Source organism: Desmodus rotundus, chromosome 9 (assembly GCF_022682495.2).
Source record: "Desmodus rotundus isolate HL8 chromosome 9, HLdesRot8A.1, whole genome shotgun sequence".
NCBI lineage: Eukaryota > Metazoa > Chordata > Mammalia > Chiroptera > Phyllostomidae > Desmodus > Desmodus rotundus.
Window position 1 is genome coordinate 56,594,687 of NC_071395.1, and position 12,652 is coordinate 56,607,338.

A 12,652-nucleotide genomic window follows, 5' to 3' on the forward strand; every position below is an offset into this window, starting at 1 on the left:
ATCAAAATTACAACTATTGCCTTAACTGTTGTGGTTCAGTGGATTGAGTGCCGGCATGTAAAACAAAGGGTCACCAGTTCAATTCCCACTCAGGGCATATGCCTAGGTCATGAGCCAGGTCCCCAGTAGGGGGTATGCAAGAGGCAATTACACATTGATGTTTCTCTCCCTCTCTTTCTCCTTCCCTTCCCCTCTATAAAAAATTAATAAATAAAAATAAATCTTTAAAAAAACAAAATTACAACTAAAAGCCCTGGCTGGTGTGGCACTGGATTGAGTGCCAGCCTATAGACTAAAGGGTTGTCAATTTGATTCCCAGTCAGGACACATGCCTGGGTTGAGGGCCAAGTCCCCAGTAGGGGACATGAGAGAGGCAACCACACGTGGATGTTTCTCTCCCTCTCTTTCTCCCTTCCTTCACCTCTCTCTATATATAAATAAATAAAACCTTTTTAAAAATTGCAACTTCCCTGGCTAGTGTGGCTCAGTGAACTGAGTGCTGACCTGTGAACTGAAGTGTCCCTGGTTTGGTTCCTACTCAGGGCACAGGACTGGGTTGCGGGCTGGGTCCCCAGTTGGGGGCAAGTGAGAGGCAACCACACACTGATGTTTCTCTCCCTCTCTTTATCCTTCCCTTTCCCTCTGTTAATAATAAATAAAATCTTAAAAAATAAAATAAATAAAAATAAATAATTACAACTAAAATGTAGAACAACCATCACCCAGAACCTTCAAAAACTGAGTTGAATGGAAGTCTGACAAATACAGAATTAAAGAAACCACATACATCGAGACCAGTAAGGAGGGGCAGAGATGCAGAATGGGCTGGTCCCTCACCCACGTGTGGTGGATAAAAATTCGGGAGGGATATCTCAGGAGCAAGGAGCCCAGCCCCATAACAGACTGCCCAGCCCAAGGTTCCAGTGCCAGGAAGATAAGCCCCCATAACTTCTGGCTGCAAAAATCAGCAGGGTTTGAGTCAGTGGAAGAAACTTCTGGAGACCAAGCTGTTCCTCTTAAAGAACCCACACACGAACCCACACACGGACTCACCTACTCAGCTCAAGTGCCATGGTGGCAGCTTGAAGGGCAGTGGTGGCATTCAGGGAGGGACTGAAGTGTCTGACATCATGGTGAGCAGAGGCCGTTGCCCCTTTTCTGAGCACTCCCCCTACAGAGTCAGCAGGCTGGTGCTATATCTGAGACACCATCAACCTGGCTAACACTGTCTGACCCATCTTGGAGATCCCCAGAGCCTCTGCCCCACCCAACTTATGGGACCACACAAGCTGCTTTTCCATATGAATGAATGGCTGGTCTTGGCTCATGCTTCACAAACAAACAACAGCTGGCCCCAGTGAGCTCCAGGCCTAGCACTGGCAATAGCCAGTTTAGTTTCACAGCTTGGCTTTACCTGGGAATGCCCCAGCCCAGGACAAGTAGCAGCCATCTCAGATAGCTTTATAGCTCAGATGGGACAGCCCTGGGCAGAACACAGGTGGGGGCTGACCTTGGCCTGCACCACCTAGGAAACCCCATGGCCAGTGCACCCAGTGGACAGCTACAGACCACGTTGGAGCACTTCCACTCTGCCCTGCAAAGCTGATCCTCCACAGAGGGTGGAGGTTGGTGGTGAGTGGTCACAGCCAGTCCTTGCAGCTGACTGGCCTGGGTAATCCCTCCAGTTAATCTGCCAACAACAACCAAGGCTCAACTATGAGAAGAGGATGTACTCAGCCTACATGAAGGGCAGGCACACCTCGAACACCCAGCTTGGGTGATGGGGAGGCTGTGCCACTGGACCCTGCATGACATCTGCTACATTATTAGGCCACGCTATGAAGACACGGAGTCAAAGCAGCTCTACCTAATACATAGAAACCAACACAGGGAGGCTGCCAAAACGAGAAGATAAAGAATCATGGCCAAAGTGAAAGAACAGAGCATAACTCCAGAAAAAGAACTAAACAACATGGAGATAAGCAATCTATCGGATGCAGAATTCAAAACACTGGATATAAGGATGCTCAAGGAACTCGGAGGACCTCAGCAGGATAAAAAAGATCCAGTCAGAAACGAAGGATTCACTAACTGAAATAAAGAACAATCGACAGGGAAACAACATGAGAGTGAATGAAGCTGAGAATTCAATCAATGATTTGGAACATAAGGAAGCAAAAAACAACCAATCAGAACAACAAGAAGAAAAAAGAATCCAAAAAAATGAGGGTACTGTAAGTAGCCTCTGAGACAACTTCAAATGTAGCAACATTCAAATCATAGGGGTGGCAGGAGGAGCAGAGAAAGAGCAAGAAATTGGAAATCTATTTGAAAAAAAATAATGAAAGAAAACTTCCCTAATTTTGTGAAGGAAATAGACATGCAAGTCCAGGAAGCCCAGAGTCCCAATCAAGTTGGACCCAAAGAGGCACACACCAAGATACATCATAATTAAAATTCCAGAGGTTAAAGATAAAGAGAGAGTGTTACAAGCAGCAAGAGGAAAGGACACAGTTACCTACAAAGGAGTGCCCCTAAGACTGTCAGCTGATTTCTCAAAAGAGACCTTACAGGCAAGAAGGGGCTGACAAGTAGTATTCAAAGTCATGAAAGGCAAGGACCTACATCCAAGATTACTGTATCCAGCAAAGCTATCATTTAGAATGGAAGGGAAGATAAAGTGCTTCCCAGATAAGGTCAAGTGCAAGGAGTTCATCATCACCAAACCATTATTATATGAAATGCTAAAGGAAATTATTTAAGAAAAATAAGATCAAAGCTATGAACATTAAAATGACAACAAACTCACAACTATCAATAACTGAATCTAAAAAATAAAAACAAAAACGAACTGGGCAAACAAGCAGAACAGGAACAGAATCATAGGTATGGGGATCACATGGAGGGTTATCAGCTGGGAGGGGAAAGGGGGAGAAAGGGGAAAATGGTGCAGGGGTCAAGAAGCATAAATGGTAAGTACAAATAGACAGGGGGAGGTTAAGAATAGTATAGGAAAGGGAGAAGCCAAAGAACTTACATGACAACCCATGGACATGAACTAAAGGGGGGGATTGTTGGAGGGAAGGTAAGTACTGGGCGGAGGGGGGCAAAGGGAAAATAATTGGGACAACTATAACAATATAGTCAATAAAATCAATACTTAAAAAAAAAATAGCCCTGGCTGGTGTGGTTCAATGGGTTGAATGTCAGCCTGTGAACCAAAAGGTCCCTGGTTCAATTCCTGGTCAGGCACCCCCCTGGGTTGTGGGCCAAGTCCCCCAGTTTGGGGCACGTGAGAGGCATCTATTTGATGTTTCTCTCTCTCTCCCTCCCTTCCCCCTCTCTAAGAAATAAATATAATCTTTAAAAGAATAATAATAAATAATGCAGTATAAATAATGCAGTGATTAATAAATAATAATACAAAGATACACTGGTGTACTCACAACTGTAAACCTATTTTTGCCCACTCCTGTATTTTGATAGAGTTAAATAAAATACATTATTAAATTTTAAAAAGTGTTTAATACAGCACTCGATAGTATGTACCATATATGTGGAATGAAGGAGTCAGACCTAAGCTTGGAATCTGGACCTTGCTCACTTGGTCAGGCAACTTAACTTCTCTGGGCCTCAGTTGATTGTTTTTTCCATATAAAATAGGGAATAAATATTAACCCTCTAGGGCTATTGTTACTTCAAGCCACTCTCTTTAAAGGAATGCAGTTTGTCCCCCAATTCTCCCTATCACTCAGGATAGAGGCAGTGACCCTAAGCTCACAACATCTTGCTTCATTTTTTGCTGCTTGTCTGCTCTGCACTGAGACCATCTGTCTTTAATTTTTTTTTTCTTTTATTGATTCTAGAGAGAGGGGAAGGGAGGGAGAGAGGGAGAGAGAGAGAAAGGGAGAGGATCATTGATGTGAGAGAGAAACATCTATCAATTGCCTCTCAGAAAAGCCCCAACTGGGGACCAAACCTGCAACCCAGGCATGTGCCCCAAATGACCAGGAATAGAACCTGCGACCTTTCACTTTTAAAGATGATGCCCAACCAGCTGAGCCAGGGCTAGGACTGCCTGTCTTTTCACTGCTTGACCCAGCACCCAGCCCAGTGCCTGACATATGGAAACTGCTTGATAGGTGCTGAATGAATGAGATAACAAGTGGCCTCAACACATCCTTGTCATCTTTCATGTCTGGGACATAACTGCTTCCTTACTGCCATCACCCCAGGGCTGGTATGTAAGAGGCACCCAGGAAACCTATGTAGAAGGGGTGAATGGAGCTTAGCAGCTTCGAAGAGGCTCCAAGGACTGGATGGGACCCTCTCCCCAGGGCCCACCACCCTCCCTCTCAAGCCACTCATGCCCCAGCCCCTGCCTGGCCTAGCCCCCACAAATCCCGAAAGAGCAAGAGAAGCACAAGAACTGAGGCCAAGGCCACAGCCAGTGCCAATAGCCTCGAGTCCTCTCACCCTGGCCATCAGTGTGGCTGTTCCCTGGAACACAGAAGTGGCTGGGTAGCCTGGGAAGGAAAACTCCTCAAAGCTGGCCTTGCAGGAGGGACCAGGGCCAACCACATTGGGAATACAGCAAAAGGGGTCACACAGCGACAAGGTATAAACCAAGTCCCTGGAAGTCAGCCCAGATGCTGGCAAGGCATCCTTTTCTCCCCCTTCCTCTAGTTGCTTGACAACCACTGTGCATCTGGATCAGAGCAAGAAGCAGCTGAGCATAATGGGAGTCCAGGCCCAGGACACCTGTCTCCCCAAGAGATGCATGATTATGGGGAGGAGGGGAGAGAAGGGCCCCTAGCTGCTTCTCTCAGAGGCCACCTGAGCTGATGAGATCTTGAGGCAACAGTGGTTCAGGAGAGCTGCAGGCAGCACCTGGGGTTGGGGGGATCAGACATGCAAATGCAGCTGCATAGGGACCCTTACTTCAACTGGTGGTACTTCTCCCATATCCTTTTTTTTAAAAAAAGATTTTATTTATTTTATTATTAGAGAAAGGGGAAGGGAGCAAGAAAGAGAGGGAGAGAAACATTGTTGCCTCTCGCAGGAACCCTGACCAGGTACCCAATCTGCAACCCAGGCATGTGCCCTGAAGAGGCGTGGAACCCCCACCAGCCAAGCCATACCTGTCAGAACATTTCCCCAGCATCTTTCCTGATGACTCCTAGGATTCTGTTCAATGGCCCTCCCCACTTAGGGAGAGGACTGTCCCCCCTTCCTTCACAGTATTTAAGAAAAGTTGATTTACCTGGCCAAAAAGAGGGAAATGACCTAGCCTCCCTGACAATCCGTCTTCTCCTCTGTAGAGTGGGCCAACATTGAGCACCTGAGAGCGTCCTCAAGAGGAGAAATAGTGAGCCATCACTCAGCCTGTAGAGGAACTCCCTCTGCAGAGGGAGCGAGTGTTGGTGTTCCCCTCAGAGCCCACCACCCACCATGCTCTACAGCAGGGCCACCTGTGTGCGCCCAGTGGTGGCACTTTCCACCCGGGACCTCCTAGGGCAGAGCGCGGCCCTGCTCACAGTCCGCGCGCTACAGCCGTCTTGCAAGCCCTGGGGTGCAGTCAGCCCCTGAGCGTGCTCAGCTCCAGGCTGGAGAAGTCCCCCGGCGGCCCCATTGTCAGGGCTGGTGACCAGGGGGCAAGAGGTGGCTTTTGTCCCCACAGCGGCGCTCATTTCACAGGCGTGGAGAATAGGATCCCCTGCTGGGAGCTGTTTATCCAGCAGGCCGTTTTCAGGCAGGGCCCCGCCACCCTGACAACGAGTCTCCCGGCCGGACACCTGGGTCGTGAGCCGAGCCCAGGAACGCGCCAGACCCTGTCTGCTCTGCGTTGGTTCCTCAGCCTCTGAGCCCTTCTGTTAAGGCTGCGGCGGGAACAAACCAGGCTGGACCGTGGGGACTGGAAGGGGTCCTCGCTCGCAGGGGACCTCGGCTAAGTCTGGGCAGCTCCAGGTCTTGGCCGCTGCCCACCGGAGGGACTGGCGGGGACAGCGGGCCAGAAACCGGCCCGGGTCGCCACGCCGCGTCCCCACGCCCGCAGCCACGCGGAGCCGCGTCCCGGCCGGGCCTCGCCCACAAGAGGGACAGCCACAGTCACAGCCTAAGGCAGGGGCGGCCAGTACAAGCCCCACCCAGAAAGCTCCGCCTTCCACAAAGCCCCGCCCCCAGGGTAAGTTCCGCAGATAGCCCCACTTCTGGTACCATCCAAAGCCAAGTCCAAACCAGCCTCAACTCAGCCTAGTGCAGTGGTCGAGGAGCTCCGCACCACTGGTTCCTAGTGGAGCAGGAGAGATGAAAAAGGGGTACAGGCTGTTATATATACCCGGATTGGTCTACGGTCAAGGGTGCGGGGAACGAAAAGTTAAAAGTGACAAGCTGTCAGCTGTGAATTCTCTGCAGCACTCCCTTGCCCTACCTCTGCCCTCTCCGCCCCTCCTCTCCGTCCACCCCTGTTCAAGCTGGGCCACAGGACCAGGGAAAGAAGAAACGCCTACTAGGTGATTTGATTTCTGCTGGTGTGGCTACGTGGTGCTCCCGACTGACTTTTCTTCCAAAACCAGGGCATTTCTTTGTTGCATATAATAGTTTTATTGAGATTATTGTCAAGATAATATTAGGGAAAATCCACATGCATACATCGCACCATTGCAAGCGGACCATTCTGCAGTGTTTACTGCATTCTCAGAGTCAATGGACCATCACCACTATCTAATTTCAGAACAAAAACAAAACTGAAAAACACTCCCCATTCTTCCCTCCTCCCAGCCCATCACAACTACTCATTTCACTTTCCGTTTCTATAGATTTGACTGTTCTCAACACCTGGGCATTTCTGTGACATAAGTCACCTCATTGGTTGGAAAGAGAGAAAATCAGGGTGAAGCCAGGGCCCCAGGAGCACAGGTGGCTTGGGAGCAGGGAGCCCCCGTGAAGTCCCTCCCCTGGGCTCTAGGCAGCCTGAGACCTGTCCACAGGAGGCAGCCCAGGTGTCTGGCAGGAGAGAGAACAGGACAAAGAGGAGAAAGGGCCCTTTGGGGAGAAAGCAGGGTGCTGGCTGAGAGGCCTGGAATGGGGGAGGAAGGTGAGGGAGGTCACAAGGTAGCCAGCTTTCAAGTGACCTGGTCAAGGTCAAGGCTGGGTTGTCCTTCTGCATCCACCTTTCAGCCTCTTATTGCCAAGGGGGAGCCAGCCTACTGTCTGTTCCACATCTGAGTAGTCAGTTGAGGGAGTCATTGTTTCTGGATTTGAGTCCTCTTGTCCCCAGTCCCCCCCCAACTCCCTCCAGGTATATCCTGACCTTAGTTAGATAGAGGAGATAGAAAGAGAAACAAGGAGGAGAGAGGAGGGTGGGGCAAGAGGGAGAAGCCTGGAGGTGGAGTGAGAGAGCAGGTAGGAAAAAGTAGGAGGGTGAAGGAGGGCGGGTTGTGGCAGGGTGGGGCTCCATCTATAAAGTGGGGAAGCCTGTGGGCTAGTGGGCATATGCTCCAGAGTCACCAGGAAACCCACAGGCTTTGGTAAGTGCTCTCCCCACACCCAGCACAACTGAGGCCAGCAGCTGGTCTCTCAGGAAAGAATAGTCCTCATCCTGTGCTGCCTGCCTCCCTTGCAGGGGACCCTGGCTTGAGATAGGGGGTGTTCCCAGTGCCTGCCTCTGTCTATGTGGGGTCCTCCTCTCCCTCCTCCCTCCCCTGTTATCCCTCAAGGTTCAGGAGGCAGAAGACCAGCCTGCACCATGAATCTGTGGCTCTTGGCCTGCCTGGTGACCTGCTTCGTGGGCATCTGGGCCCCTGCTGTCCAAGCACAAGGTACTGTCTTGGACCATACCTCTTCTCCCCGGATTTCCCCTCCCTCATCCATCCTTCTATGCACCCCCATTTGCCCATCCCCTCCACCAGAAGCCTGAGCTTGTCTCCACCATTTAATTCTCTGACAGCTGCCCTGCCCCCAGACATGCAGAAACTCCTGGCATCTATGCAGCTCAGTGGGGCTGCAGTGGTCCTTCTCGTGCCTCCACCACAGTCCACAGCCCTAGACTTCTTTGCAGGGACTCCAGACAGCCCAGGGAATGTGGAGAGGAGAAGGTGGCTCCCAATGATGGCCTAGCCCCTTACCACCAGGGACACACTGCAGTGACCTGACCCTGCAAAGCCCCAGAGACTTAGAGGAATGGGTCCCATCCTGGCTTCCCCCAACCTGGGCTAACTGTGTAGTCAGGCTCAGAGTCACTAATCAGCCATTATGGGCCTCAGTTTCCTCATCTGCAAAATGGAGCTCTGAATTCCCACTGCAGAAAGGGGCCATGAAGATCTGACAGGCTGATGCCTGCAAAACTCTTGGCCTAGTGCCTGCCTGAAACGACAATAATTACTATGATTTTATTAACAGCAAATCCCTTCTCTCCCCTCCCTAGATTAGGTACTAGAGGATTTCGATGACTACAAGCCAGTTCTGGGCATGCAGTGCCCCCAGGACAGGAGCCCTACCAGTGTCTCCTCTGTCCCAATTAACCCCAGCAGCTGGCAGGGCAGAGTCAAGGTCCCATGGCCCCACTCACCTGCCCCACCCACCCCTCACTAGGTCTGAGGACCTCTCCCCATTGCCCCTAGCAGACCTTAGTCTTTGCCCCAGAAGGAGCTGGGCTCCGTTCCAATTGTCCTGCTATCAGAGACCTATTCCAGCAGCCAGGCCAAGCCCTGGCCCTTTGACCGTGGGAGCAGAGTGGCCCCCAGCCCCAGGGACTTCCTGCCTGGGGCCCAGCATCCATCTGACTGCACTGCCCCTTGCCCTCTGTGGCCCCTGGAGTCCTCCCCCTTCCTCCTCCCTTCCCCTGTGCACTCTGCCAGGACTCAGTCATGGTCCCTCCAGGGGTCAGCAGAGGAGCAGATCCCAGAGGACCTTGAACGTCTCTGCACATCTCTTGCATCAGTTCATCCTCTGCTTCCAGACCCTTTGGCACCAGCACCTCCTCTGAGCACCTCCCCTCCAGGTCCCTGAGCTCACTTCTCCCTCCCAGCTTAGATCAACTTCCCAGCCTCCCACTAGGCCAGGACATCCCCTGCTGAAATCAGAAAGGTCAGCATCATGCTGTCTGTCACCACCAGGACCAATAATCAGAGACAGGGATTGAATCTTTATGGGTACTTTATTTAGATGGCTGGCAGTCTGAGAAGACAGTGGGTTATGTACCCTGACAGACCATCTTCCATTTTATTTCAAGCCAGACTTTTTTTTTTATAAGGAGGAAAAAGTGTAGGTAAGGGGTTTGGAACTCAGGAAAAAGATTAATCAGAAAAAACTTCATTCTGGCAATTTCCCTAGTACCCTTTCATCCCTTGACCGGTGATTCCTTTTTTTTTTTTTAAGATTTTATTTATTTTTAGAGAGGAGAAGGGAGGGAGAGAGGAAGAGAAACATCAATGTGTGGTTCTCTCTTACGTGCCCCCCACCAGGGACCTGGACTGCAACCAGGCATGTGCCCTGACTGGGAATCAAACCATCAATGCTTTGATTCACAGGTCAGCACTCAATCCACTGAGCCACAGCAGCCAGGGATTAATCAGTGATTCTCAATCTAGGCCATAGGTCCTGTGTCCTGGGCAGGGTGGGCTGGGTGTCTCTCCCTGGAACACAATGGCTCAGATGCCATCTTGATTGCTTACAGTTCCCCTGGTGCACAAAGGTCAAATTGCTGTGGTCTGCTGAAGTCAGCTTTGTGCATGCTGGCTCCATAAAATATTATTTCAAAACTAAAAGTGTCCAGCTCTTGAGTCGCCCGTCACAGTAACTACACTGGTCCAACTCCCCTATTTGTCTAGACATCTAGCTCTGAGTAGGAACTCTACATGCTTTTGTTCAACCAAAGGGTAAATAAATGAGCAGAGACCTCTTGATCTCTAGTCAGGTTACTCGGAGTGGTCACTCTGATGGGGACAGAGAGGAGGAGGTAACTGAGATAGATGTAAGTGGGGGAAGCCCAGCCTGGAGCGAGAGCCAGGAGGCCAGGAGCCTAGGCCAACCAGCCCGCTCACTTTAGGAGGAGGGACCCAGAGAGGAATGGGGGCCTCTAGCCCTTCCTCAGGGTACTGCACCTGCCCTCCTTGCCCTCCTTGCAGGAGTAGAAATGGCTTTGGTTCCCCATTCATTTTGAGGTCCTGGGCCCTTTTCCCAGCATGTCCTTCAGGACCTCTCCAATTCCTGCCAGATGCCCCCATATCAGGGACCAAAGGTGAGCCTCATGGCTTCCTTATCACCTGGGCTGTCCCTCAGCCTCCACAGGGCCTGAGACTGTCATGGTATGTTTGTGAGTGCCTGTACTGGTGGCTGTGCCTGCACACCCAGGCACATGCAGCCACACAGGCACATATAGAAGAGTGAGCCTGGGGTGGCTGTGTGATTGCAGGCGACTTTGAGGACTGCTGCCTGGCTTACAACACCCACGTTAGCCTGAGGGTGCTCAGGCGTGCCCAGAGTTACTGGTGCCTGGATGTGAGCAGGAGCTGTAACCTGCCTGCTGTGATGTGAGTGGGACAGTGAGGGCTGGGGTGGGTGGGAGCTCACACATAACTTTGCATCCTGCTTACACACTAAACTGGCTCCCCCTCCCACCTGCAGATTCTACTTCCCTCACAGAGAGCTCAATGTGTGTGGGAACCCACAAGCCAAGTGGGTACAAGATGGGATAAGGCTTCTGAATACTCGGAACAAGGGCCTTCTAAAGCATCACCAAAGTACCCAGAAAGCCTCCCAACGTGAGTGAGACCCCAGCCCAGCATCTAGGGAGCCTCTCCTCCTTGCTTCAGGCTCCTGAGTTTCTCAGTCCCCAAAGAGGGGATTGCAGCCCAGCATGCTGACAGCTGTCCCTACCCACATAGAAATACCGTTGCTGGGGAGTGGGAGACTTAGTGAATACGCAGTTCTTTTAGTCAAAACACTTTCCATTGCCAGAGATGAAAAGTCAAGTAAATGGAACACTCATGGGCTCAAATGACCAGCCAATGGCTCAGGCCTGGCTGGATCCAGGTGCTCAAAGGGATTGGGGACTCTTCTAACTACTTCTTTTCCATCTTTCTGACAGGCTGTCCCACTGTGGGGAAGTTGAGCCCTAAAACCTCCAGGCTTCCACTCTCCGCACCTAGAGGTCGCACCAGAAGCAGCAAGATTGCCTTGCTGCTCCCAGCACAGGCTAATCCAGGTAATGACTTAGATCATGTGACCATCTCTGGGCTCACTACAATGAGGGCTTATGATGAGCCCAGACTGGGTCAGGGGACTCATCTCCAGGATGAAGGAGGGTTGGTTTTATGGACAATTCCACAGGCTCACATGGGAGGGTCCTAGGTGTCCATAACTGACCCAACCCAGGGGGCCTCAGCACCACCCCACTGCCCATCACCTGCTGTCCTCTCCAATCCTTCTTGCAGGACCCTGAGCCCGCATATCTCTAGGATCAACCCACATGGGATGGGCTGGAGCTCACTCCACTGTGCCTGTTGCCCTGCAGGCCCCCAGCCGTGCTCCCCTTCAGGCCAGCTCTCAGCTCCCGTGTTGAGCCTGCACCAGTTCCCTCAGCCCTGCTGCCTCCTGCTCCTCAGGTGGCTGGAAGGAGGGAGCTGAACTCATTTCAAACTCCTTGTGTTCTTCAGCAACCAGAGCCAGCTCTGGCCAATGATTCTTAAAGAGCATCACTGAGACACATCACCTTGATGTGTCTCCTATCCCAGGCCACACATGCCTCTGGGTCTTTGCGAAGCTCTAGTCTGTCCATGGACACCACTCCTGGTCTGTTTTTGTTTTTTTAAATAAACCTTTGGTGGGATATCGTTTTTGTCTCTGTCAAAATGACGTTATTATGGGGTGCCAGTTCTAGCCTGTGCTGAATCCCACATGATCCCCTCTCACTACAGGAGACCAGACAGCTCCGAAGGCCGAGCTCTGGATGTGCCAGATGCAGGCCTGTGTGCGGGTTCAGCCTGGGACCTTGAACAAACCATCCACTCTATTGCTGCCTCCTTCCTTATTTATAAAGTGGGGGTCACAGGCTTGCTCTGCCCAGTCCCTGGGCTGCAGTGACTAGCTAATGGATGAAGCCTCTGTGAGCTCTGATGGGTGCTCAGAAGCTCCTGATAAGTTGGGTGACCCAGACCCTGGCAAGGACAGAGACCTGTGACTGTTCTACAGGAAGAAGAAGGGCCACACTTTGGGGTCCAGGTCACCACACAAATTTGATCCACCCAACTGTGCCATCCTCAGGCAGACTGGGTCTACCATGACAGAGAGTGCTCTGACCAAAAAGCAAATGCACCCTCTCAGAGGACTCGGGGTGGTTTGGGGCCAGAGGCCAGAATTGGAGGAACCTGGGTCACATCCAAGCCCCACTGCACTATTGTGGGTGACCCAGGAAGATTCCACAAACTCTCTAAGCCTTGGCTCTGCCCCCATAAAGTGGGGTAATAACACTGCCCGCCTCATACTAGTGTGTGGGGACGAAACACACACCCGAATGCGGTGTTCACACATGCACGCTGACTACGTGTTTACAGGATGAGAATCCCAGGTGTCACACTTGGTAGATCTGGCCCAACCTGGAGCCAGGCAGGATGGTGTAGCAGGTGATGGCACAGCTGCCCAACTTTGAGCC

General features: G+C 51.4%; 1 protein-coding gene across 1 annotated transcript; it reads left to right on the top strand.

The window, feature by feature from the left end:
* The first annotated feature begins 7,473 nt into the window (after positions 1-7,473).
* CCL25 (C-C motif chemokine ligand 25) lies at positions 7,474-11,837 on the top strand. Its single transcript, XM_045195831.3, has 6 exons — positions 7,474-7,529; positions 7,719-7,820; positions 10,415-10,532; positions 10,627-10,763; positions 11,090-11,206; positions 11,436-11,837. Exons 2-6 carry the CDS (start codon positions 7,748-7,750, stop codon positions 11,441-11,443), a joined length of 453 nt encoding a protein of 150 aa, XP_045051766.2. The 5' UTR covers positions 7,474-7,529; positions 7,719-7,747; the 3' UTR covers positions 11,444-11,837.
* Positions 11,838-12,652: the final 815 nt, after the last annotated feature.

What these genes read in the sequence shown, in the direction of transcription:
- CCL25 (XM_045195831.3), top strand. Translation starts at nt 7,748, where the DNA reads ATGAATCTGTGGCTCTTGGCCTGCCTGGTGACCTGCTTCGTGGGCATC. An exon ending in CCCTGCTGTCCAAGCACAAG is followed by an intron (nt 7,821 to 10,414) that starts GTACTGTCTTGG and finishes GTGTGATTGCAG; the next exon opens with GCGACTTTGAGGACTGCTGC. An exon ending in TACCCAGAAAGCCTCCCAAC is followed by an intron (nt 10,764 to 11,089) that starts GTGAGTGAGACC and finishes TCTTTCTGACAG; the next exon opens with GCTGTCCCACTGTGGGGAAG.